Genomic DNA, 27,921 nt, shown 5'->3' with positions numbered 1-27,921 from the left:
CTCCACCTCTTCCTTCCTCTCCTCCACCGCTGAACTCCCTCGCCCTGTCTGTCATTTATCTATAATGACTTTGTGAATAGTGTCACAGAGCGTTCTCCTCTCTCACCACGCAGCCAGCCAGTCACTCAGCCTCACCCAATCAAGTGGCTTTTAATGAACTTCAAACAAGTGTTATCACCCGGTTCAACGTGCGCTATGCTTCACTCCCCCCCAGCTCCATCCAGGCGGGGGATCACCTTATCTGCTCTCCTTCTTTTCACCCTCTTTCCTTCTGCCTCTTTGACATGCTAAAGCTCCTCCTGTCGCATATGCTTAATGGTATTTTTTGCCTCTTTCAGTTTCTCTGTTCTTTTGTTGTTCCTCTCTCTCATTTTTACCTATTTTGCCCTCTATTCACCGCTCTCGCTAAAACATGAAACAGTTTATAGAGGTGCTGTTCTCTATCTTTACCTCTCCGTCATCTTTCCCTTCTGCTTGTCAGTCACTTTCCTGTTTGCCACTTCCCTTTTCCCTTCTTTTCTCTCTTCACCTCTACTCGCAGTCTTCCTCTTTTCTTTCGACCTGATTTCGATCCACCAGTTAAAACAAAACATGCTAATACAAACTGTTATTACATAGCATTTCTGTATGACATTGTACCATTAATGCTCCTGTCCGGTGTATAATGACAGTGTAGTACCTGTTGAGCTGGTCCTTCACTCACAGTGAATGTGAGCAGGCCAAAGGACTGTCCAAACTGAAAACCCAACGGAACTATCATAAATAAAAGCAAACTAGTTAGGAGGTAGGTCCTCGAAAATTGCAGCGGTGCAGAGGTAAATATAAATCAATGGACAATTGATCAGCATGTGCACAGATTTTATATAATATCATAAATAATTACACAATAAGCCTACAGACTGTCTGGTCGATTGTAAATTAATTATGGCATTGCAAGGGCCAGATTTATTTTCGTGACAGTGAAACAAATGTGATCCATAAAATCCATAAAAGGGAGTTGTGCATTTCACTGCCTCAGGTGACAAACTGAACTGCTAATAACTTGCGTGCAAAATGACATTGCATGATCCACTTATTAAACATAAATTGAATTTGCAATTATGCATAAAACCTGATGACAGGACTCCTGGTAACAAACGATCCTCTCTTTTGTATTTGTTTCTCTTCCAGGGATGTCCTCAGTTGCTGCCTGCAGACAGGATCCTGGTGCCGGTGGACGTGGTGAAGCCCATCACTCTCCGGGCAAAAAACCTCCCCCAGCCCCAGTCGGGTCAGAGAGGGTATGAGTGTCTGCTGACCATCCAGGGAAACGAGCACCGAGTTCCTGCCCTTCGCTTCAACAGCTCCTCAGTGCAGTGTCAAAACACATCGGTGAGGAGGAGTGTGTGCATGTGTGTGTGTATCTTTCTTGCCAGCCTTTCTGGGACGTCATCACTGAATGCCCCATTTCTATAAAAAGTTTCTATTAGATATCATTTCAATTTCTTTCACACACATACAGCCACACACACTGATTCCGGCTGACTGATTTTTCCTTCTCCAGCTAGGCAGTGGGTAGATGAGACAAGAGGCTGACTTTGTCTCCCCTCGCAGCCATCCCTGTGATCACGCTCCATTCACTGACTGAATAATACATTGACAGCAATGAAAGAGAAGCAGGAAAAAGGCTTTTTACTGGTCTCGATGCTAATCGTCTGTTGATACAATAACATCTCATCTTCCTGTCTATCTTCATCACTATGGGTGTGCATATGTCAGTGTCTGGAGATGTCTGCAGGTTTTGTGTGTATAATCACAGTACAATCCAAATATTGTAGTGTGATTGAGCAGAGAAGGAGGGAAACTGTAATTTGGTGGAAAATGATGATTCTAGCACCGACCCTCCTGCTAGTCCTGTTATAGAGCCAAATGAAAAATGATCTTTTTCTAAAGCTGTGTAGTGTGTATATACCGTTAGTTGTGAGTTCATGTGTGTGTGCACTGTGTCTATAGACACCTGTGGATGATGCGTGTTGCATGCAGAATAGTATTGTTCTTTCGGAGCCTTTTAGACGTGAGGATAACAGACAGTTTAAAGAGGCTCAACAGCTTCTCTCTCTCATACCCTTCTTACCCAACTCTATCTCTTTCCCCCTTCCGGTTGCCATGGTGATAGTATTTCTATGATGGGATGGAGATGAGCAGTCTTCCCGTAGAACTGACCGTCATCTGGAACGGAGATTTCAGCATCGACAATCCCGCCAACAACAAAGGTAAGCATGCACACACACACACAAACCCACACTCCAACACACACACACACACACACACACACACACACACACACACACACACACACACACACACACACACACACACACACACACACACACACACACACACACACACACACACACACACACACACACACACATGAATCCATTTCAGCTCATTCCATAGTTCTCGCTGCTTTATAAGAAGCCACAAACACACACAAATAGTTGTCATAGTCTCCCATAAACTCTCATTTAATCACAAACACACACGCACACATAAACACACAGGACAGCTGCTGCTTCCCCATTGTTGCCCTTGGAGTCTCCATGGCAACAGGCAGGCGGTGTGCTGAGGTGCAGCATCCATCCCCTGATGTTGCCGTTTAGAGTGGTTAACTTTAACGCATCCTCTCTTACGCTTCTTATCCTGCACTTCACTGTTCAGCCCAGCTCTCGAAATAACATTTGCACAAACATTATTTATTTTCAGATATTTTCTCTTATTTGTTCTGTCAACAGAGTTTGGCAAGCTATCCGTCTCTGTCGGCAGTGCTGTCTGCTCCTGTCATTTTGTTTCTCTCGTCTCAGCAATTCCAGTTCTTTACCTTCTCATACGTTTCAGAAGAGCAGTAACGGCAATACATGTTGATACAAACACATGTCCAATTGCTTAGAAATAACTAAATCTGAAATAAGCAAAGCTATTTAACTTAAGTTGAGGAACGGCAGAGAGCAAATCTTGATATATGCTGCATTTGGTTTTCTTCTGTCCAACCATCCAATTACTGACGTTACATGTGGAATGGCTAGAATCTGAAGCTTTCAGCATTCAGCTCCTGAGCCTGATTCAGTCTGGCTATTGGCGATCCACCACTGTGAGTGATCCCTGCTGGAAACGGCAGCATGCTGGGGGATGTAGTTCTTTGACAGAAAAACAACTTATTTTAACCTAAGGCAGTAGAGTCGGGCATATTGTTAAAATACAGATGATGCCAACATGACACTGTGCTGCGAGGCAAAGTTTGTACAGTGTTTGTGTGTCTGTGTCAAATACGGTGTACAAAACATATCCTTGAGCATGAGAGTAAACTCAAAGAAGAAACAAAAGTTTGAAGAAAGAGAAAAAATGTTGAACTACAGAATCCTCCTCACCTTCCTCATACCTTGGTTTGCCTGTGGAAGTAGCGGCTCCTTGGGCGTCTTTTGATGGACGGCTCACAAATGCATCTAATGGCAATTAAAAAGCAAATGGCTGGCTTGTTGCCATGGAGATGATATGTTAAATATGTGGTAAATGAGCAGGGGCGAGAAGCAGAAGGGAAGGAAACTCAAAGAGAGGAGGGAGGATATAGAGTTGATGATTGATGGAGAAATAGTGTGACAAAGATATCAACAAATGTCGCTCCCTAAATGTTCAGTTTGCTGTTCGCGTATTTCAAACTGCAGCTGACACACATGAGGGATTTCGATAAACAAACCTAAATTGTAGTTTATGTGTTTTGAAGTGTTTGTCCGTCATTTTTGAGGCTTTTCTGCAAAATACATTTGCATACATTAGCTGCTCTGTAATCAGTTTTACAAAGGTTGTTTACTTTCCACTCTTTTCCCTCCGTCTCTACCTCCTTCCTTCCCTTTCCCCCTGTTTTTTTTCTCTCCCTCTCTTTCCTCCCTCCTGCACAGTCCACCTGTACAAGTGCGACGCCCAGCGTGGAAGCTGCGGTCTGTGTCTGAAGGCAGACCCTCTGTTTGGATGTGTGTGGTGTAAAGGAGACAACCGCTGCACCCTCAAACAACACTGCCCCCACCCCGAGAACCAGTGGCTGGAGCACAACGGCATCAACAGCAAGTGCACCCACCCGAGGATCACACAGGTGAGACACTCACCAGAACACAGAAGTACTGTACGTGCAATTTTGAGGGAATTTTACTTTACTTGATTATTTCAACTTTTTGCTATTTTGTACTTCTACCCCACTACAATTCAGAGGTAAATTGTATATTTTTACTCCTTTACATTATTTAATACCTTTAGTTACTTTGCAGATTTGGATTAATGATAAATGAATAACACTCGGAAAAAAACCTCGGAGAAAAACCCGGAAGGAGACTAGTCCTTCTCATTCTTGCTAGTTATCAATCAACTCTGACCAGATGGTCACGCTAACCCCCACTTAACCCTGCACACTCCTGAAAACCACAGACACCGTGAGAGGCAAATGGACTTGACCTGTGTGAGACATATTAAAGGGGCAACAGCAGAAGGGATATGGGTCAGCGACATGAAGGATACAAACATGCAAGGGAAAGATGGATGGAAAGATGCCCAGATGAAGGGAGAGGAGGATGGATTGGGTTGGTGGCGGATGGGTAGACTGAGCCAGAATAGAGCCATGTTAAGGTGAAGGGGTGGAGGAAGACCCTCCCCATATGCCCATGATGGATATACAGGTCGTCTCTGCATCCTTTTCCAGAGGACGTGAGGTAGGAGCAGATGGTGACTGACTAGCGATGAAGGGAGAAGGCAAAGCGTGGATAAAAAAAAGACAGGGGGGGATTCCCTTTTGGTGTCCTGGGGAGTGATGGGTTTGTACAGAAAGATAGAAGGAGGATACAGAAATAGAAGTATAATCCCTTCTCCTCTTTCCTCTCTCCTCTCCCTACATCCTCCTGCATAGACCAGCATACAGATAAGTGGCTGACCTTGGTGGATAAACACAGAAAGTGGCACTTAAAACCCCATTGTTTCTTGTAATCTTGCATCTCAACCGATCATGTTAGCCTGATGGGTTTCATCTCCCATTTTTTTCCTAAATAAGGCAGGATATTGGACACATAGCGCTCTGTTTTACTCTCTTTATTTAAGTAGCCAAGACCATATTGATTATTTTTATCAAGGAAAAAATAAATCAACTGTGGAAGAAGGTGATAGGAAGATGGTGATATGTTGACTCTTGATGTGCTTATTAAAGAGTTTCTGTCATTGGTCCACTCTACTGTTGGTCTTCCCTGCGGGCAGTGGATTTATTCCTGGAGACCGGCCCTGTATTTCTCCTTACATCCCTGAGGCTGCAGAAGGGACATATTGCAGCCTTCTCACGTCCCCCATAAAATCTGTCAGTGGGTGAGGAGTGAGGACTTTTCCAAGACGACCGGGGCTCTAATACATTCTAATACGCTTCATTATAATGACATCTCCCATCAACAATATGAGAGGGAGAGACTCTCATAGAAGGATGGAAAGTGAAGTGATTAAGTGTTTGCCTCTACCAAACCGTCAATTATCTTGTCAAAGTCACAAATCTAATCAACGCCTCATTGCGTCTCCCCCTCTTTTTCATTCTTATGCCTCTTCCTTCTCCTTCTCTACTTCTCTACTTCTCTTTAACTCTTTGTCCCTCGCAATCCTCCATATTTCCTAATAAATGGAGTGCCACAATGCATGTGGGCAGTCTTTTAATTGCTTGTATTGTAGCCCCGTTCCTGGAAGGCTTTTTTTTCATTAAGATATCAGCAGGGAGACTTATTAATCAGAGACTCTGAACCATACTTAAACCCTATCTCCCACATGGCAGCCTTGTTGTGTATGACCGGGATTGAGGTCCTCCCTGTCATTTGATTAGATCGTTCCCTGTCAAGCCCAGCTGGTTCATTTTCATCACCTCTTGTAAAAATAATCCAATTGTCAAATAGAAGTGGTTTGTTTTCATGTGGTAGTTACATGAGGATTATCATACCATAACAATCAAGAGTTCCAAGCCACAATAAAAGACACACACACTCATTCAGCACTCTACCTGGGAACACCGCAGGGGGCCACATTGCAAACTATAAAACCAGGCAGGGAAACCACAAGAGTCTCAGCCCCAGTGAAATACTTTGTGATGACTTTTTTTGATGTGGTGACACAGCACGATTAAAGCTTGGCCCTTTACTGCAGCATGCAGGAGGACTATTTGACACAGACAGATAGAAACAGACTATTCTGTGTCCGTCGAAGATCCATCCATCTGAACCGCCATAACACACACTCACTGGCCAAAAAGTAATCGTGTGAGTAAAGTGCTGATGGATGTTGGAACGACCTCATCAACAATGAGAGATGCTGCTGATAAATCATAGGACACTGTGATTACTGCACAGATGTCACCCACTGCCACGTTTTAAGTTGATCATAAATAATATATTGTCGTGGTTTTCAGTGAACACAGGATTGAGAAATGACGATCCCTTGACCCTGACTCTTAACCCCTTTAGCTGTCAATGGAGATATTATTCTATCGTTTTTCGTCCCTCCTTTCTGAAATTCATTGCTCAGGTCCCCCTACCCTTCAGAAAAGTCTTTTGACATCTGAGAGTTATAAAAGAGTTGAACAGAAAACACAAATCACTTATCCTAAAGAATTGGAAAATGGAAACAAATTAAAAGCTGTTCTTCTTCAGAGCCCAAAACAAGAAGAAATAGGAACATTGTGTGGCACAGGAGAGTGAAGATACTGTATTTCAGGTCATCTCCAAAAAGCAGTGTCATCTGTGTCATATACACCACACCCGGTATTTACTCATTATCTAATATTTGACTGACTTTTAAATAAACTGTCTACATCATCTTCTACATAGGTGCAAGTTGTGTTGCCAGGAATAGGCTTCAAGCAAGGCTCTAAGTATTTTTCTGAAAACAAACTAAATCCCGTCTTCAAAGTCATTAATCATGATCTAAATTTCAACAGATCAAACCTCTGCGGGGGCCCAGGGAGGGCGGCACGCTTGTGACTATTCGTGGCGAGAACCTGGGCCTGGAGTTCAGAGAGATTCAGGATAACGTGAAGGTGGCCCAGGTGGATTGCACCCCCATACGTGAGGGCTACATCCCTGCTGAGCAGTAAGTCACGTTTTACACCAACAACCGGCCGACCAGCGTCACTATGCAATAAAAAGGGTCCTCGTCTAGTCTCTATTTACATTCCTGTAGAATATACTGTAAGTCCTATTTGAGGCAGCAGCTATTCTCATCACATAAAATGACAGTCTCTGATGTTGTACTTCAACATTTTATCGACCAACATGTAGATAAAGGCTTGGGATACTGGCGTTTACAGCTGTACCGAAACCATAGGGAGGAGTCAAACCATATTTTGGAACAGAAGCAAAGTAAAATCCTGAATCCAGCATACTGTTTCCACTCTCACTTGAGTTGACATAATCCTATTGAAAGCTCTTTGACCACAGCTGAGTACTTCATGCCCTACAGGGCTCCAGACACTTGAGTCACACACAGGTACAACACTATGTTACCTTTGTTAGCCCACACAACGAGCTGTAACAAGTCAGCCTGAACAACTGATACTACGCCAGAGAACTCACCTTAGGGTGTTTGTGGGTATGTGTGTGTGTGTGTGTGTGTGTGTGTGTGTGTGCGCGCGCACGCGTGTAAGCTTAATGCTTAACAAAGAGAGATAGAGAGACTATCACAAAATGAGTAACCTCTTGCTAAATAAGCCAAATATCTAGACCAGAAGTTTGATTTAACTTCAAGTCACAGCAGTGCAGAATATAGTGAAATACACTTCTGCAGTATACGGACATGTAGGCATCAGGCCTTCATATTTCATAGTGGCACAAGTGCGCACACACACACACGCACACACGCACGTGCACACACACACACACACACACACACACACACACACACACACACACACACACAAGCACAGTCTGTCCCATAACCATTTTAGAAAGTTCAGGAAGTTACATTTAGTTGACATTTTGAGTTTAATCCAGAGTTTTGGTTCCTCACAGGTGCCATCTGTCACATTTTTTAAACTAGATTAAAAGTTGTCTTATCAGCAGACCCCAGGGCTTCTTCTGCTAAGAAAGTAAGTTGTGTGCCAGTGCTGACCCAGCAGAAGAGGTGGCTGTATTTGAGGTCATATGTAAATGGGTAGACTTCTTCCCTTTTCTTCCACAAGTTGGCAGTGTGTGAGAGGTGAAGTCAGTGCCAAATAATACGTTCTTTTATGAAGGTTTTAGCTGGTTTGGACTCATTCCTTTTACAGAATTTGCTCATAATTTGCTGGCAAAGCAAACTAACTGCAGAAGGTCTTCCTACATGCTTCTCTGCATGTTTGCGTGTGACATACATTTGTGTATGCATTTCTATCTACAATTATGTTAATGTGTGTTTCTAGGATTGTGTGTGAGATGGGTAAAGCAGAGAAGAGCCAGTACACCGGGAACGCAGAGGTCTGTGTCGGAGTTGGAGAGTGCAGACCAGAATTCATGGCAAAGTCCTCCAAAAACTACTATTTTGTGGTGAGTATACAGAAAGAAAATCAGTGTGTTTTGTATCATCATTGGATTCTTCTATGAGCTAAAAGGCAGCCATTCTGTATATGTCACCCTATGTGTGTTGGCACCTTGCCTGTGGTCTCACGTACTGTGTTAATACTGTACATACGTGTTTTGGCTGTGATCCAACTTGGAGTGGTTTGACTGAGAGACTCCTAAGCATTCTCATCTGTTTATCGGCACTGAGAAATAACTGTCACTAATGAGCACAGAAAGCCACAATGATGGTTGTAAAAACATTCCTCTGACAAGATCACATAAAAAACACACTTTCATAACCCATTCTGGACGCAATTAATCAGCATCACACAGAAATAAAATTGCAGCTTTTGCCATTATGTTCTGGTTTTATGGAGTTTTAACATTTTTACTGCCAGCTATTAATGGACGATGGCCGAGGTTTATTTCTCAATGGAGTCCCTGCACAGAATTATATGATGTTAGGTCTAGATGTCACACAGCGCAGCAGACTGGAGACGAGATTATAAGAAGGCCACATGAACTGAAGGAGGATTTACAGTTTTCCAATGTATCATGTGTTGCCGTGTTAAAGCTCCCACTATATTTTAGTTTATGTAAGTGGGATAAGTAAGTGAAAGTATAAATGAAAACTCAAAAGGGATATCATTTTGCTCTATACATTCAATCCTGGTTTGGATCTTTGTATTAAAGGCATGATTAGCATTTATTAAGTTTTGAATACTACAACTTCACTGCTATGCATAATTTTCTTTCCTACTTTAATTCCCCTTGATTGAATTGAGCCCTTATAATCTCTGTCCCTTTTTGCCTAGATCCCAAGGATTATCAACCTCAAGCCCAGCCGAGGTCCGGTCTCTGGAGGAACCATCGTCAACATCACCGGCAGCCACCTTGACGCCGGGAGCAACGTGTCAATCATGTTTAAGGACCAGCCCTGCACTTATCTGAGGTTAGTGGGGAGCAGGCCACAGCTGATCCTGCCAGTCACACTTAAACAGTCAATTAAAAGCTCAGTCAAAGCCTTGTTAGTCAAACTGCAGGGGGTAGAACCCTCTGACAGTTCTCATCTTTTCTAGATTGTTTTATTTCACATATAAGACAATAATTCAATGTCCTGGAAGCTTTCAAATGTTGTGCTCAAGGAATGTTATCTGGAAATGCTGGATTATTGCTTGATTGATATGTTTCAATAAAATGTAAATAGCACGTTCTTAAGTTATGGTTTAAAATAGAACTATTATTACTAACGATTTAACACTGATCAATGCGCTATTCCATTTTTTGTCAAAACTTTCTATCCATGTTCACTTAAAAAACGTTCATCCATACTTAATATTTAATTGGTTTGGGGATTTTTTTGTAACCACAGTGATTCACAACTAAAGAGATCACTCCAATAACTAACTGATTTTAATCACCCTTTCTTCACTTTAGGAGGGGTGGTCAGTGGCTCACCTGTCGCACCCATGCATCCCTGAATGGATATGGAAATGTGTCTGTGTCTGTGAGCATAGACAGGGCTCATCTCCAGAAAGACCTGCGCTTTGAGTATGTTGAAGACCCCACTATCACCAGGATAGAGCCCGAATGGAGCATCTACAGGTATGGTACAAGGGCAGATAGCAGTCCGTAAACACTATTTTTACAAATGTACTCACTGCAAATAGATACTGATGCAGCAGTGTCACTGCTAGTGAGTATATCACCATCTGACCATCTCACAATAATCTGAGCTATCCTTTAACCCTGTAAAGCCCAAATATAGAAAAACATTAGCAATTTTTGTTTTCACCTTTTAGATGTTGTTGTAGGAAGCCTCTGGTGCGAAATGAAAGTTTTCAAATGTTTTACATTTCTGTAAGTTTTAATGGAAATCTTGTAATATTGCTATGTAACATAAAATAAATCAAAATAACATTTGATGAATGTATTCCACAATAACTAAATATGAACATTTTCTAGACATTGTAATATCACAAAAACAAATATTTGAGGCATTTTACTTACTTGAATCAGACAAATCCAAATCCAATAAAACAAAGAGGTGTTGCTTGGTTTTGAGATTTGGAAGTTATGTGAGTTTATGGCCAGACGGCGGGACCTATAAACACATTTACTACCAAATAGAATTGTGAGGCTGAACAAAAGGACCTTTGGACTATGTAAATGTAGTCTTTAAAAAAACATTTACTGACTTTTTTAGGATAACGTAAAGTGATGTTGTAAAATTACAACCGGGGGCCTTACCTTGTTGTCGATCATCTCTCCCTCTCTCTCACAGTGGACATACCCCAGTGACTGTGACAGGAACTAACCTGGACATTATCCAGACCCCTCTCATCAGAGCCAAATATAACAGCCATGAGACACTCAATGTAAGTGCAAACACAGACTGTTGATGTTTAAAGGACTTGACTTGTGCTTCATCTTGGTGAAAATGAATGTTTAATCAGCTGAAGAAGATGTATTGTTTGTTTGAAAAATATAAACATATTTACAATAATGGTGTTTGTAAGTCTGCTGGACATTCCAAAGACAGATGGCTGTAGTACATGTCAGAGTTAGATTAGATCAAAGCCTCTGGGCCACTTTTAGGTAAATGAGTGAAGGAAAAAACTCAGAACCCAGACAGTGAGTATCAACAGTTGGCAGTTAATAGAGAATGTTGTAGTTCCTCTCCACACCTTTGTAACAATAGGGACATTTTGACACCGAAATGAGAACCACAGTGATTGGCCCTTATCAAATTATTCTACCCTGTATTTACCCTTTTACCCAGGGGAGCATAGATAAAGCCATACAAGGTCTGTGTGATCTGATGGAAGGAAGAGGGAGAGACTAAAGGTGGTAATGCTATCTTCATGGTCAATTTGAGCATGAGCTTGCACCACGTTTAAAATCTGTGCTCACGTACTGTTTGTCTGCACTTGACATGACTTTTCCCCAGTATCAGTTTATTTTCCAATAAATAATTTACTTAATTTCACTTTGCACTGAAACGAAGCAACATTTGTGCACAGAGAAAAGTATTGTTTTGCGGCTCCCTTCCTGCAGCAGTCCACGATACTTGTCAGAGATGTCCAGGAGACCTTTCAGGATTTGTCAAATCTGATGTTGAAGGAGCCAATTAGAGTGACAGGCAGCCGTTTGAGTGGCTGCATGGCAGAGGTTACACTGAAAATGTCTTTGAATGAGACAGAAATGTATGTGAATGAGACCAATGCTGGTGGATGATTTGTCCATGCCCTGACGTACAGAGAGGAATGGAGATGTTAGAGGGATAGTGAAGGGCATGACAATGACGGATCAGACAATCTGTTCTTGTGTATAAAACTGGCTCAAAGATGTGAGTAAGGAAAGGAAAAGAGTAAATCCCCTCACATGGTCAATGAGAAAGAGACCAGAACGACAACACAAGAGTGAGACACTAAGATGAAAGAGACACCATGATTGAGCAATAAAGTGGTATAGAGAGAGAAGAGTTACAGAACAACAATGTGTCAAAGAGAGAGGAAAAGATCACAGAAATAATAACTGGACAGGGAATAAAGAAGTGATGAGAGGGTGGGGGTCTCTTTCTGGAGGCTAATGAAGGAAGGGTAAGACCTAGTTATCACTCCTGAATCTTCACACATCAAAGCCGGATTGTGATGAGCCTGCATCCCCTCCCTAACTACTCCTCATTTGGTGGCTTCCTTTGAGGAAAATACTCCAAGAGCTTCTCCTTTGCCCTTTTAGAAATATTGGAGCCCCTACTTTGAATGGGGTATCTAGTGGCCTTAGTGAAATGTAAACCTGTGACATAAAAATACAAACTAACTGCAGATTGGATGCAGAAAGTAAATTGTAGGTTCAAGTGCCACTTTTACAAATATTTAGTTGCAAGGAGGCATGAGTGAGGCATAGGCATAGGAAACTTGGTTATGATCTGAGTATATGGTTTACTGACATCCAGCCTTGACAAGGAAAGAGAGGACAGATATCTAATAGTAAATCTTACTGCATTTATCCTATTTTAAAATCAGCTGTAAGTTTTTTGCGATGTTTCTGACAAAAATAAACTGCAATGTAACCTCCTTGGAGGAGTAAATAATGTGGATTAATGTATCACTCACATTATCTTTATTAAGACTGAAAGCACCAAACCTCCAAAAATGAAGCATGATTTTATTTTTGTGTCAATTTACAGCTTTCACTAAGCTCTGATGTATTATTTGCTAGAGCATTCATTCATTCATAAATGTAACTTCTCCTTTCTCATCTGTCTTCTTCCAGTTGTGCCAGGTGCTTGGCCCTACAACCATGCTGTGCCAGGCCCCGGAGCTGTCCATCAGTCTGGCCAGGCAGCAAGAAGTGCCTGAGAGACCTGATGAGTTTGGCTTCAAATTGGACGATGTAATGGCTCTGATGGCACTCAACAACAGCAACTTTATCTACTACCCCAATCCTGAGTTTGAACCGTTGAGTGTGTCGGGCGTGCTAGAGCTCAAACCTGGATCCCCCATTATACTGAAGGTATGAGGATAGCTACATCTGTATGTATTGACTACATGTTATTGACTAACAATCCCTTGTCTTTTGCAATGTCATTTTGCAGCATTTGAGTATTGAAATAAGTACGATGTTTGCCTCCCTTAAACAATCATAAAGGTTTTTATTTATGCATACATTCTTTTCTACAGGGGCGGAATTTTCTTCCACCAACCAACAGTGGAAATGGAAAGCTGAACTACACAGTTCTCATTGGAGAGAAGCCCTGCATGTTAACCGTCTCAGAGACCCAGCTGCTCTGTGAGTCACCGAACCTGACGGGTCGACACAAGGTCCTGGTGAGTGATACAGAACGTGCTCACAGACACAGGAGAATGACACACACACACACACACACACACACACACACACACACACACACACACACACACACACACACACACACACACACACACACACACACACACACACACACACACACACACACACACACACACACACACACACACACACACACAGATAGACATGACAGATATAAGGCAGACAGTCCTACTAATCGATCAGCAGTTTGACAGACGGACAGACGAACATTCCTTGTGTTGCTTTCTATCTATCTATCTTCTTGTCCACTTTGAGACAGTCTACAGCTCTGATCCAATTATCTGTGTGGTTCCTGTTACTGCCCACAAGCAGACAGAAGACAAACAAATAAGCCTTCAATAAGAAGGATTTGGGCCCCGGAAAGCTCAATAGGGTTTCCATTTGCGGTTTTAAAAGGGACCACTTTGAGCAAAGCGCTTCCTGATGTTACCACCTGAAGCCTGCAGCGGAGAAAGATGAACACATTACTGGTACGCAGTTAGAAAATGAGCAGAAGTGTGTACACATCTAAATAGAAAGTCAATATATATACAAATCTGTCTGGGTTTTTTTCTTGATTTTGAAAAGAGAAATGCTTTAAAAACCTTGAACGTGATTCACAGACGCAATATTTTGTAAGCATTCACAAATACATGAAATACTTAGCCTTGAAGAAAACTGGGCCTCCTTGTTTAATTGACACTTAATAATCTTTTTTTAAAGTAAAATGATATAACCTTTTCCAATTGCTATATTTGAGTGAGTTTATCTGGTATACTGAACCTATTGTCCCATATAATGCTCCTTCTGTCTGAGAACCTGACAGGGGAAGTAAATTGTGTACACAGTATATGCACAGTAGATGCATGCATTAATCTGACTTTTTATCTGTCCCCATCACAAGGCACGTGTGGGTGGAATCGAGTTCTCCCCAGGTGTGGTCCACATCACGTCCGACAGCCCACTCAGCAGCACAGCTATCATTGGCATTGCTGCAGCCGGAGCCCTGCTCATCCTCTTCATCGTGGTGGTGCTCATTGCCTACAAGCGCAAGTCTCGCGAGAGTGACCTGACCTTGAAGAGGCTGCAGATGCAGATGGACAACCTCGAGTCCCGTGTGGCTCTGGAGTGCAAAGAGGGTAAGAGGTTGAGGCAGTTTTACTGTATGGAGTAGAATGTCTTCTTTAATAGATCCAACTAACTTTCTACCTTGGAAACTTCTTAAATTATGTATTTAGTTCTGTTGAAACAAGTAGCATTTGCAGAATGAATTGAGGAGTAAGGTAACAATTCAGTATGTGCTAAAATGGGTTAATGGTAATAACTATTGCAAGCATCCAATGTTGCTATGCCTATTATATTATACATGTAAATGTATATTGACTAAAATCCTGTAACTATATTTGCTCATCCTTGGGCCAATCACAGGTCTAGTTTCAGTGGGCCAATCGGAGGCTTTTTTTATGGAGAAATCAACAGGCGACTTTTAATGGGCCAAACAGAAGGGCTCGTTTCAACGGGCCAATTAAAGTGTTTGTTTCAATGCACCAATCAGAGGGCTTGTATTTAGGGGTAAATAAAAGGAATCTTTCGAATGGACCAATTAGGTGGCTTGTTTCAGTTCAAGATAAAGAACGCCCAAGTTGTCTCGAAGGCTGAGCCGTTGCTGTGGCTGAATGAGCACTGGATTAGATGATGAGCAGTTAAGCAACCTGTATGGCTGCCCTGCCATCAGTGTCTGTGTGTGAATAGGTAAATGTTGGCATGTAATCTACAAGCACTTTGAGTAAACAGAAGAATAGAAAGGGCTATATTAATGTCCATACCATTTATAAACAAATTACTGGTTTGTGTTATCATCAGCTTTTGCCGAGCTCCAGACAGACATCCATGAACTGACCAGTGATCTGGATGGAGCAGGAATCCCCTTCTTGGACTACAGAACATACACCATGAGGGTTCTATTCCCAGGCATCGAGGAACATCCTGTACTCAGAGATCTGGAGGTATGGTGGAATGGTTTGCTGATTATTCAACCTTTGTAATGTAGTGTGCCTGCATCAGTCTGTTTCTGTTTTCTCACTTTATAGTTGGCTAAAACAGTGCTTGATCTCTGCCTCAAGCTGACAATATTTCAATTCAGAATGTGTCAGATTGTGATTGTTATTTGGGTCACAGGAAAATTAACTTGTACATAATTTGGGGCACCGAAATGTTAAGAAATTCTCAATTAACATGGTATCTGCAGCATTTCCATTGAATAGATATTCCATTAGATGTGTTGCGTTCAAAGCGATTCTTAAAAGAGGACAGCTATTTGTAAGAAGTTGATTCCAATTTCCTATTCATTAGAAAATTGCAAGTGTGTGTACCTGTTCTTCAGTCTCTATCAAATAACAATCCCAATGCAATTAGCCCTATTTGAAAAGAGAGCAAAACTAACTAGTAAATTAACAATGTGGAGGGTCAGAGTAGGTGAAATTGACGCCGAGGTTGTTGTGTTGCTGTCTGGTAAACAAAAGCCTTTTGACAGCCGACAAAAACACTTTTTCAAAAACAAACAAGACAACCTAAAATCAGGAGCGCGCTCTCATTAATAACTCAAACGATATGAAAAGCTGCTCGTTTTTTTTTCTCTCCACCTCAAAAACAAATTAAAAGCCAATTAGTGGGGGAAAGCAAAAGAAAAAAAAATCAGTTCATTTATCGTCAGGAGTGACATTGATAGACAGCCGTAATTGAGCAGGTCGTCTTGTTCCATTAAGAGAATGATGGACCCCCATTTCACTGCCCTTAGGATTGGCCACTCTATCCCTGATGAGAATTTCCCAGTAATAAGCAATATTAATTATGTTTTAATTGGTATAAATGTGGAACTGTATGAGGAGTATAATATGGAATTAAAGCCTAATGAAAAAAGCAGACGCCTTGTCTTAGGCGGTTGATGGCTGCTTAATTGTTATTGATGTGTCAGATCATTTAAAGTCACGTTAAAGACTGTGGGTTTCAGACAGTTAGCAATAGCATAAGTGATAAAACTCTTTCAAGGTTTAAACAGTCAGTTAAAATGATGAACACGTGTCGGAAAATATAAAAATATAGTCTGGCATGTGTGTGCTCAATAAAGCCTACCCTTTCACATTATATGTATTCCTGGTAACAGTTAAGGTTGGTTCTTAGGAGTCAAAATGACTTCCTACCACTACAATTTCTTTCCTAGCAACTTGACTATACCTCTAAATCCCATTTTGCTTGCTGCTTCGTATGATTTTTTCCTGTTATTAAATTCCCCACTTCCCTCTTGATCTTTACGGAAACAATTCAATTTCAGCAGCGAACAGTGGCCATATTTATTTCTTCTGTCAGCCTGCCAAAATCAAATATCCCGGTGACCATGTGAAGATTGTGTAGGTCAGGACATTTTGCGCCTTTTATGCACCGTCTCCATAATCCTAAGAGACATGTTTCACATGTTTGTTTTACGGTACAGTTAAATACATTTTCTGGGTCTATGACCTGAAACATGCACACTTATATTTTCAAGATTTCCTTTATGTGTGTTTTCATTCACACACTCATAGTGTATATATGCAAAAAAGGAAAATGCCCACACTTGAAACACACCGTTGTATGCATCTTGTCAGGTGGTATGAAATTAGACTTGCGACTTAACAATAGCTCCCAGCAGATTACACGAGTTTCCTCCAGGAAACGTAAGACAGAACATATGCTGGTTGACAGCTGCATTGGGTACAAAGACATGCTTACCACAAGTGCTCTTGACAGATACAAAAAAAACCATAATCTCAATAGGTGCTATTTACCAGGAAAAGAAGCATGTGCTGCAAGTACCTAGTATAAATGGTGCAGGGACATTCTGGGCTCAGACGAGGGAAATTCACATCACTGCCTCTTCCTTTCAACTTACATTTGTGTGGAACACAGCACCATCGACATAATAAGCATTCCCGCAAGAGATGTATTGTTTTCCTGCCTTTATTCTCAACCTTCAGACTAAATGCAACAAAAGCTGCATGTTAAACTGCTTATCGTTCTCTCATTCTGTTTCTCCTTTCTTCTTCCTTATTTATAAGGACAGATTTATTAACTGATAGCTGCACTTTCAAGTAGAGAAACCAGACCTGAATTAATTTATTACTTTTAATACATTTTCTCGTGCGTTAATAAAGCACATGTATAAACCTGATCAAAATATATTTATTATGAGTACATGATATATAAAACTGGCTTTATTCAACAAATGTTTTAACAATTTGATTAGGGAGGGAGAGAGCTTATATAGCATTCACAGGAACTGATGACTAATTGGGTTGATATGACATGGAATGAATGTGCCACATGGATTCTGTACTTTTTCCACTCCACTTATTTTTAATGTGTCCCTGTCCAATGAACATTTCTGCTGTCTTCACAGGTGCCAGGCTACCGGCAGGAGCAAGTGGAGAAGGGGCTGAAGCTCTTTGGCCAGCTCATTAACAACAAGGTCTTCCTGCTGTGTTTTATTCGCACTCTCGAGGCCCAGCGGGGTTTCTCCATGAGGGACCGTGGCAACGTGGCCTCACTTATCATGACAGTGTTGCAGAGCAAGTTGGAGTACGCCACTGATGTCCTCAAACACCTGCTGTCTGACCTTATAGACCGCAACCTTGAGAGCAAGAACCACCCCAAGCTGCTGCTGCGAAGGTGAGAACCAGGCAGAAAAATATGTGCAGAGTTTAACTTACCTCTTATACCCGTCTAGTGCCTAAAGTTATACAGTTGGTAGTGACCTATGAAGATGTTGCATATTCAGTAAGGAACAGTTTAACCAAATACTTCTCTTCCTGTGCTTTACATTCACACACTGAACACCTGCCACACAGCCTCAACTTCCTAACATAGGGTTTAAGCCTGATTGGGGATAGAGATAAATGTTTGTGCTGGTTAATGTAAACACTTTAATACCCAGGACTGGTATGCTACTCTCTTTGCGTCTGTTCGTATCTGTTCGTATCTGTGACATGTTTCACTTAACTCCTGTGACCTTGAATTTCCTGCTCTGTCTCAGAAAAACCAGAGCGCGTTGCTATGCCACATAATTAGCCAAATAATTATGATTCATTAGCACTGAATCAAGTTTCAAATAGCTCAAGAGGAGGAAAAATAGTCATTTTTGAAAAAAGGGGAAAACAGTGAAAGCTTGCACTTCAACACAGTCACGATCCTCCCTTGGAAGTGTAGTCGGAGCTTTAATGGCACACACTTGAACGCAGCATTGTGTGTGATTATACTGCCTGCCCGCAGTGTTTGGTAAATGTGATGATTACGGTTACTTGAGTAAACTGTCTGCCTTTCAGCGGTTGTGTATGTGTGTAGTATGTGCACTCATGTCTATTCACACATATGGACTGGTATGTTGTTTTGCTCGGGGGTCAACAGTCAAGTCTTGACACCCCCAGATGATTGGACAGGCACCTTGCAAATTAATTTGTCTCTTTTCAATTAAAATTCAGATTTTCCCTGAGGCTAAAAACTCATCCCTGCCAATAAATACACACAAAAACACGACAAGCATATATCATAACAGGGGGCTGAAATGAATCCTCATACCATGGGCATTTTCATCTCATGAAAGCATGTTTAGACAATGCTTGGTGATGCAGAGGGAGATTAATGTTGTCTGGGCACAGGAGCCATGATTAATTGCAGCAAGGCCTCACCAAGCTTGGTGCAGCCACTAAACAATGGAGTAACCGCTGATCCTGGCAGGAGATACGGCAAGAGAGACAGCAGTACAGCAGAGGCAGGAAAAGGTAGTCAAGGACAATGGAGACACTAAAAGCCGTGTCACCAAGTAAGGCATGCTGAGTGCTGGGGCATGAAGGCAGCTAGTGAGCTCTTTGATCAATTAGTGTACATGTCACTATTGCCTTGAATGTGCTAGGCCTGAACAATATGAGGAGAATATGCCACGTGCAAAAACATTCTCCAACACTGCGATGATGACGTTACCTCTTGTGATGATTCACACTTTCGTTAAGATTTGTATATTAGCTTTACCTTTCGATATACAGTAAGCATGGATGTTTTTCAAATCAAGGGTGACACTTGATTTTACACTTGATGACACTTTCACTCCACATGAGTTGCCATGAATGGAGAAGTAAACCTGGGAGAAAGCCAATCACAGAGAGCCAGCACTGGAGGGAGAGCCATGTTTACAACATTTGTCATACACACCATTGTGATTGGCACTGATCAGACTGTCTTGATCTCGTTCTTTCTTCTTTGATGCGCCTGTTAGTCCTTCGACATCCCAGCATGCATTTCAGTTGTGATGAGCCTATGTGAGCAAGGTATGCCACCCTATAGTGCAGGTTTACTGGTGTGTCCTTAGATAGCGGCTGAAAGTAGCCCAGATACTCAGGCATAAGGCTGTGAAGAGGGAGCTAAATCTTGTCTGGAAAGATAGCACCCATACCCTCTTCTCCTCTCTTTAATTTATTTTGTCCTTTTCCGCTTTCTTTCTTTTTTTCCTCTCATTCTTTCTCTCTTCCACCATGCTTGCTCATATTGAGTGTTATTCTCCCTCACACTGCCTCTGCTCACTCTCCACTGCTTCCTATTTGTTCGAATGCTTGTGCCGCTTGCCACCGTCACTTTCTTTATCTCTTTCTTCCTCCCTTACACTCGCTCACTCAATCTATATCCTCAGCTCTGCTTCCCCCCCTCCTTCCCCTCCCCTGTTTTCTTGATTGCTAAATCAATGCTTAAAGTGCGTGAGCAGGGTGTCTCTGGCACAGCATCTGAGCATGGCTACCCACTGCCTCCTCTTCCAAGAAATCTTAGTGTGTGTGCATGTGTGTGTGTTTTTGCTCTCTCTCCACACACAAACACACATCCTTCCATCTGTCCCATCTCAACCTGTGCTGAAGCCCAACCACCAGGCAAGCTAACTAACGAGAGCTTTCCACAACCATCTGTCGCATTCCTCTCTGCAATTTCCTCCTGAAACTCCTCTCTCCCCTGCATTCCTCCACCCCCTCACTCGCCTCCCCTCAACACCATCCTTCTTTCTGTCATACAGAGCTAAAGACCATTTAAAAAAAACTTAAGTTTACTTTGGCTGCAGTTAATGTGTCAGAATAGCAGTTTTAATGTTGGTCAAAAGATGAAAGCCCAATATGTTCTTGTGGTGATCACAGCTTTGCTTCGGCTTCAACACCGACACACAATCCCTGCACAGGGTTAAAGAGCCCCTTGTTAACTTTAAACATGTCTTTGTTGAAAACAAGTCCGAAGCTAGGCGTCACTGTGAGACTGTTTGACACTCAGGATGAGCATTGTTCCTCACAGGCAGGCAGAGTGAAAAATGGAAATGATTTCTGATCTCATCCTGCGCTGTTTTAACAAGTGACTGAACCAGGCGAGATGCAGATACATGTTGGTTAACCCAGCTGCCATCCCTCCTTTATGAGAAGGGAGTCTTGCAATTAACCTTTCCTTTAATGTCTTTGTTTTATGTTTTTGAACAGATCATAAAGCACTGTAGATGCAGCTTTTGAAATGTGAGAAAGTCAGATAAAATACATATTTGAAAATGCTTCCTTGTTTACTTTGGGGAAATATATTTGACATTAATCTGCAAAATATCTTCAAGTAAGAGCAGCAAGGGGTTATTCTGAAGTGTAAGCCAAGGTAATGTCAGTAAACAAGAGAGGCTGTTTGAATCGCTTAATGATTAGAGGACCAGGATTACATCCTACCCTCAAAGGTTTACACTCCTGGAAGTAACAGTTTTCCTAAAAGTGCTCTTTGCACAGAAAAACATGCTGGCTGGAGCTATCGCCAACCCAAATGTTCAATGTGTGATGGAGCAAAGATTCCCATCAGCCCTACATCAGTAATCAGGAGGAAGTCCACTCTGCCAGGTCCCCTCTGCTCTACATCCTTCTCAACGCCCACTGCCCCTCTGACCGGCTGCCAAGTAGGCGAAGCTGACCATGCCAACACGCCACAGCACATTTCATTGCATTAACCCGAACATAGGTTGTGCTGTAGCAGCTTAGGAAAGGTTTGGAGTTGAATGTTTGAAACTTGTAATACTAAATGCTAACGTTAGATCACATAGCAGCTCCGTCACAGTGCCATTTTTATCCCCATTCCCAATACACTGTGCTCTGATCGAGAGTGAGCATAAGCAAACTGCTGGGGCCGTGCCAAGACTTCTTACTACAGCAGGGCCAGCACCCACTGCCAGAAGCACACACACGCACAACAGACACTAGTCAGCACACATGGTCATTTCTGAATACATCCGCAGTGGGATTAATTTGTGCTTTTTGCACGCTAGTCTTAAAACTGCGGCACACTTGTCCACTTGGACAGCCACACAATATCTATTTGAAGTGAGTAAAGAAAGGGAAGTTTAGAAGAACAAAAGCAAAAGCCAGACTCGACCAAGCCATTTCTTCTCATTCATTTCCTAATTTTCCTTTTCCACTGCTCCTTCCCTGCTTCCTTTCCTGTGCACCTCCTCGTTCTTCCATGCTCCTTTCATCCCTTTGATAGATGGGCTACATTTGTGGAAATGGAGAGGATATGGTAGTGTGTATGATTACAGGATCCAGAGTGGGGAAGCCAGAGGGAGCACGGAAGAAAGCAAGGACACATGAAAGAAAAGATGAAAAGTGAACTTGTTGACCCTTGGATCTATGGACAGAGGAAGGGCGGGAGGGGTGGCTAAATAAAAGTGCGGGCACAGTTAGAGACAGGAAGTTAATCCCCCCCAGGTGTTGTGCCAATGTTGGCAGGGGGTGCCAAGCCAACCCACTGGCACAGCGGAAATTATATCCCCCCTGCTCATGTCTCAGTGTGTGGAACCCCTTAAAGAGGCTGTCTGAATGGAGGAAGGCAGGAGGGCTGCAGGTGGCAGCTGAAACATGAGACAAAACCAAAACACACTAACACACACACACAATGAATCCTAATCCTAAAATATTGATGCCTATGGTTGTTGCTCATTGAAAGCAGAGGGAGGGATGTGTGTGTGTGTGTCTGAGGTGTTCTGACAGATTACCCACACACCCCTGCTGCTGGTCAAGAAGGTTGCTGTCAAAGGATATCCGATCCTCGCCTCTCCTCTTTCTCCCCTCGCAACCCGCACTGTTGTTATTATGTATGCAGATTAGTCATTCACACGGGATCAATCACACTGTTGGCCCAGGTCAACACACACAAATGCACACACACACCATTTTGCCACACCAGTGGAGCATGGATGCCAGGCAGAGAAAGAAAGGGAGATGTATTCATTCACTTTCTATTGTGCGCGGATCGAGTGTTAGTCCAGTGAATAGGCAAGGGAGCACTTGATAATGAGGCCAGTGTTATTACAGAGCCGATCCAGCCCCTAACGACATCAATCCACCGGGATCAAATAAAGGCTTTTAATTGCTTTGCCTCATATTAAAATCCCCGCTGCCATAGACAAGCTGCCCTTGGCGTGCCTGAGCATAAAAGCCAGCCGAAAGATTGGCTGAAAGGCCGTCATATGTGCAAAGGGTCTCTCAATCCATGCTTACAATTATATTTGTGTAACGAAAGCCTATTCATCAGCAGCGGCCATCATTTTAGAATAATATTTGATGACTTTGTGGAATATTTATGATGGTAATAAGAGAGTGGTGGATCATATGCTTATTATGTGCTTTGTGTCTTTGTGTTTGCAGGACTGAATCTGTTGCAGAGAAAATGCTGACCAACTGGTTCACGTTCCTCCTCTACAAGTTTCTGAAGGTAAATCTTCAATGTTTGCTTCCCTATTGAGCCAAGGGTTTTGTTTACTCCCAAATGTGCAGATTGTGGATACAATTACAAGTAATTGTAATAGGTAGCCATTAGTTGTACATGTATTGACCCTTAAAAACACAAGAATAAGTCTTCTCATGACTTCAATCAGATTTATTTGAGGTATAATAAGGTACATGAATATATTGATTATGTTTATTTTCAGCTATAATAAACTGTATGATGATATGGATGTGGCATTAGGAAGTAATACCTTACAGCACCAGTATGCACTAAAAACAAAATTGACCATTCCTCTGCACCCTTCCTCTAACCATTGCTTTACTACAGCTGGGAGTAGAATAAAACAATGATAAAGGGCCAGTTTCTCTGTTTGATTAACTACACTGTTTTCAGGCTTTAAGAGTCTATGTTTATAGCCATCTTCAGTCTATGTCTATCCATTAAATCATCCAAAAATGTTGGCAAAGTTTAGAACAATTTTATTCAAATGAAGGGGTGTTGTGATGTTATTTTCAGCCCGGAAAACATAACAAAAACAACAACAACACTTATAATGGAAATGTTTTCATTATTAAACTTTGCTGTCACTCAAGTGTAGAATGGCTTCAAAGTTTTCTTCCTCCCTGTTAACTTTTTCTTCATCTCTCGCCGAATGTCTTCACAGGAGTGTGCTGGCGAACCTCTTTTCTCCCTCTTCTGTGCAATCAAGCAGCAGATGGAGAAAGGCCCCATTGACTCCATCACAGGAGAAGCTCGCTACTCGCTCAGCGAAGACAAGCTCATCAGACAACAGATTGACTACAAGACGCTGGTAAGGGGTTCACCAGCCCCGGGGTGCAGAGGCTGAAAGGGGACACTGAATATACTTTCAGGAGCAAGAAGAGGGGGGGGGCAGGGGGGTTATGGGTTGTCTGTCATGAGATGAGCAATGCGGCATACAGTTGTCGTTGTCACGCTTGACATGCAGAGGGCACAGGAGCGTCAACCTCACTTCCTGTACCAGAGATGTCAAGAAAAAGAGAAGGGCCTCGAAATGAGAAAGAGAATTTGCATGTTTGTATGGCCGCACATGGAGAGAGACGATGCAGCTCTCTTCTTCTGGAACATCTCTGTTCTTCTCACCAGTCATCTGATGTGTTGGTTTGAAGGGGTAAAACTCCCTGACATCTATCAAGATGCTAAGGTTTTATTGTCATATGCACAGTACGTGCAGTGTAGTTATGGCACCCTATGAACAGCTTAAGTCCCAGGCTCCTTTAACAATGCAACATAAATATATATGGGCCATAAAACAATAAAAATAGTGCAAAAAGAAACAATTTATTAAATAGATATTGCAAGAGAATTTTAGAAGGGACCAATGTGCATTTTTCCATACTATATCAATGTCAATTGTGAACTGTGATAGAGACAATCCTTGGAAAAAAACCTTGATAAGAGGTTGAGCCTCTCTTTTATAACGTGTTTTTGTGCTCGTCTTGTAGTTTGGTAACTCTCCCCACACCTGGAGACAGAACTGATAAATATGCTAATAATATTATAATTAGCTGCTTTACGGCTGCTCATCAATTGAGGTAGCACATTGCTCTCTCTCTTCAAGCTCTGATGAAAAAGCAGTTTCCCTGGTGAATGATCTTTTTCTTCCCTGCAATTATCTCAAAGACCCTTTGGCGAGCACAAAATGATTTCAGTTCCATCGAGTACAAATCCAATGCAATCAACAATGTTAACAAACACACACACACATTTTCTTTACAAAGATTAAAAATACATTATATACTGTAAAGCACAATATGTCCTTTTCACTGGATCATCTCAGAAACATCGACTGCTACCATTACACTGTTGCAGATTTCCTACCTTTAGATACCTGGGAATAATTCTGTGTATTTGTGCCACAGGTGTTGAACTGCATCCATCCAGAGAATGAGAAAAGCCCAGAGATCCAGGTGAAGGCGCTGAACTGTGATACCATCAGCCAAGTGAAGGAGAAGATCCTGGATGCCATCTACAAGAACGTCCCACACTCCCACCGCCTAAAAGCCTCCGACATGGACCTGGGTACTAATGTTTGTCTTGATATATATAAATAATGTGCAGGCAAATAGTCATATGTGATGTATTTTATTTAGTGGAACTGTTTATTTACAGTGCTGCATAAGGATAATGACAGTTACTATGGCAGTCCTTCCATCAATTTCTGATTGCAAGCTCATGAAGAATCAAGACTGCCATAACATGTTGGATTGGAATTTGTTTAATGATCTCTCTTGAAGGTCCCCTATTATGCAAAATGCACTTTTTGCTGTCTTTTATACATAAATATGTGTCCCCGGTGTGTAAGGAGACTCACAAAGTGTCAGAAAATACAACCTTCTCTCTTTTCCTCCTTACCCACATCTCTAAAAACGGGGGTACAAACGAGCTGATCCAGATTTGCAGCCGATATGAAGTCATATCGGAAATGTGGCCTGGCTTTACATTGAACTCCTGGCAACGTCCCCCCCAACCTATCATCCCCCATATACAGTCGCGAGCTGAACCCCCTCCGCAGCACCTCTGTGTGTCTCTGTGTTCAGCAGGATGTCTGCAGGGACTCAGAGTTGTTGTTTATATAATACATATAATGTCTCTGTTCTAGTGGGACTGAGAAGTGTTCAGAAATAATGCTGGATGTGGTTTGGAACATAATATGGCATTTAATCAACAGCTGAGTTTCTCCGGGTAGAAAACTCTCTTCAGAGGAGAGATCATGATGCTCCAAAGGGGCGTGGCCAGCAGCAGCTAGTTCATTTATAGCGACAGTCACAGAATCAGCCCTTCAGGAACAGGGCTGAAATAGAGGGGGATGAGGCATCCTACAATGGGTGATCTGTTTGTTGTTTTGGGCAAAACACTTCACAGACAAGTTTTGTATAGATAGTGCCCTGCAATATATTGCTAAAATATAGCATAATATATAAAGAAAGAGAAAGACAATAATACTAACACTGCTCACTCTTAGAGCACATCATATATTAAAAAAAGTATAAAAACAAGAGGTAAATAGGGAATATCCACGTCCATAAAAACAAATGGATCAAATAAAACCCAACACATAAGAACCCCATAGATAATATAACAGCACCTGTAGGGAATTTACCAGCAGCATCAAACGACTCGCAAGATAAAATGCTCCAAATGCAATCAAAAAAACATGTCCCCTTGGAGAGTTTTGCCCTCCTTTATATATTTATGTGTATAATGGGATATTTTTAATTCTTCTTTTCCCCATTGTAGTCTCTCTGCAGCTTTCAGTTACTGTGCAGCTTGTCAAAACATTTCTACCCATGCAGCGCTTCCTATTTATGTGTCTGGAGAAAAGCCGGCTGAACTTAGACACGCATTGATTTTTTACAAAGGATTCCCCACCCCTCTTTAAATGTACAAGTCTCCTTAGATATAGAGAAGTAGATTTCTTTAAGACCTCGAGAGACTTGACATCCTGGTTCGGTTGGCTCAGATGTCTGAGAGTGGTCTCTCCCCTCCCCAAACTTGCCATCGATCCACTCTCTTGTCGACTAGCGTCTGAGTCAGATGATTGATCAGCTAATCAATCGAGACGCTCTGTGATCTCTCTCCTAAAAAATCATTTTCCTAGTGTCCTTTCTTTCTTTTTCTCTTTCTTTCTGAGTAAGACAGTATGTGTTGGAAAGACTTGATTGTTTAAGTGCAGGCTTTTGATGTTGTTTATGCTTCCTATGAGCAGCTACAATATGCAGCTTTTTCCACAAGGTGTGTATGCATTTCTAGGGTCAGAATTGTATCTAACTTTGGTCGTATATATTTGCAAATTACTTTAGGACTCTCTAAGGAAAGGGTGAAACTATATACCTTCTCTGCAAAACTCCTGGTTTGGTACACCTTTGGAGCATAACAACATGAACCATGATTGTTTGTCTGCCAATATCTACACGCACTCTCTCACGCACCAGGCTTTTTTATGGTTTAATATTGCCAGAAGGATTTTCCAGGCCCCTGTTGTGGGTTGATAATGGCATATTTATAACCAACCCTGGATCCAAGATGGGCTCTGCTTACCTTAGGGAATCTGTCTGGGTGATAGCTAAGTGAAGAGATTGGTTTAGCCTTTTGATGACACTCCTGGATAAAATTGTTTTATGGCCCCCTTTGGGCTCGATGTGTTGTTCTATTATTGTTTGATTACGAGAGGGAATTGGAAATTGTCAGAGATAGCTGGCCAGTTGCTCTTTATGTATGTATGTATGTATGTATGTGTAAGAAATGGGAGGGAGAGTGAGTAAATGCAGCTCTCTGGAGAGCATTTGTATATACTTTGTCTCCAAAAGTTATCTGCTAGCCATTAGTCAACGAGAAGACAGGAATGTTCTCACGCCAGTAGGGTTTATTTTAATTATTACCGGTATCTCATGCGTTGCGAGTATCATTTTGACGTGCTTTTTAACTTGGAAGCTGCTCTACGTACCTTCTACAGGTAATATCAGTGGCTGTCATGATCTCTGACACACTCTTAAACAAACACACAATCTCTGATTGCAACGAATGATAAGAATAATGAGACTGTGGCAGGCCTGTCCAGAGACGGATTGGTTAGTATTGTTATCCCAGATATAGTTTCTGATTCCCCTCTGCTTCAATCCTTCAGAGAAGATGT

At 42.0% G+C, this 27,921-nt stretch overlaps 1 protein-coding gene across 1 annotated transcript in view; it reads left to right on the top strand.

Moving 5' to 3' along the window:
• plxna4 (plexin A4) overlaps positions 1–27,921 on the top strand; it is a 209,367-nt gene that overhangs the window by 159,954 nt on the left and 21,492 nt on the right. Inside the window, exons 10-25 of the mRNA XM_063905926.1 lie at positions 1,171–1,371; positions 2,156–2,252; positions 3,936–4,126; positions 6,983–7,134; positions 8,441–8,564; positions 9,395–9,531; positions 10,017–10,184; positions 10,864–10,957; positions 12,858–13,097; positions 13,265–13,411; positions 14,338–14,572; positions 15,297–15,439; positions 17,869–18,137; positions 23,165–23,231; positions 23,911–24,057; positions 25,148–25,307. Coding sequence (XP_063761996.1) covers positions 1,171–1,371; positions 2,156–2,252; positions 3,936–4,126; positions 6,983–7,134; positions 8,441–8,564; positions 9,395–9,531; positions 10,017–10,184; positions 10,864–10,957; positions 12,858–13,097; positions 13,265–13,411; positions 14,338–14,572; positions 15,297–15,439; positions 17,869–18,137; positions 23,165–23,231; positions 23,911–24,057; positions 25,148–25,307 — 2,572 coding nt within the window. The remainder of the gene's footprint in view (positions 1–1,170; positions 1,372–2,155; positions 2,253–3,935; positions 4,127–6,982; positions 7,135–8,440; positions 8,565–9,394; positions 9,532–10,016; positions 10,185–10,863; positions 10,958–12,857; positions 13,098–13,264; positions 13,412–14,337; positions 14,573–15,296; positions 15,440–17,868; positions 18,138–23,164; positions 23,232–23,910; positions 24,058–25,147; positions 25,308–27,921) is intronic.

This window comes from Eleginops maclovinus, chromosome 17 (genome assembly GCF_036324505.1).
Source record: "Eleginops maclovinus isolate JMC-PN-2008 ecotype Puerto Natales chromosome 17, JC_Emac_rtc_rv5, whole genome shotgun sequence".
NCBI lineage: Eukaryota > Metazoa > Chordata > Actinopteri > Perciformes > Eleginopidae > Eleginops > Eleginops maclovinus.
This window is presented reverse-complemented; position numbering and strand designations above follow the sequence as displayed.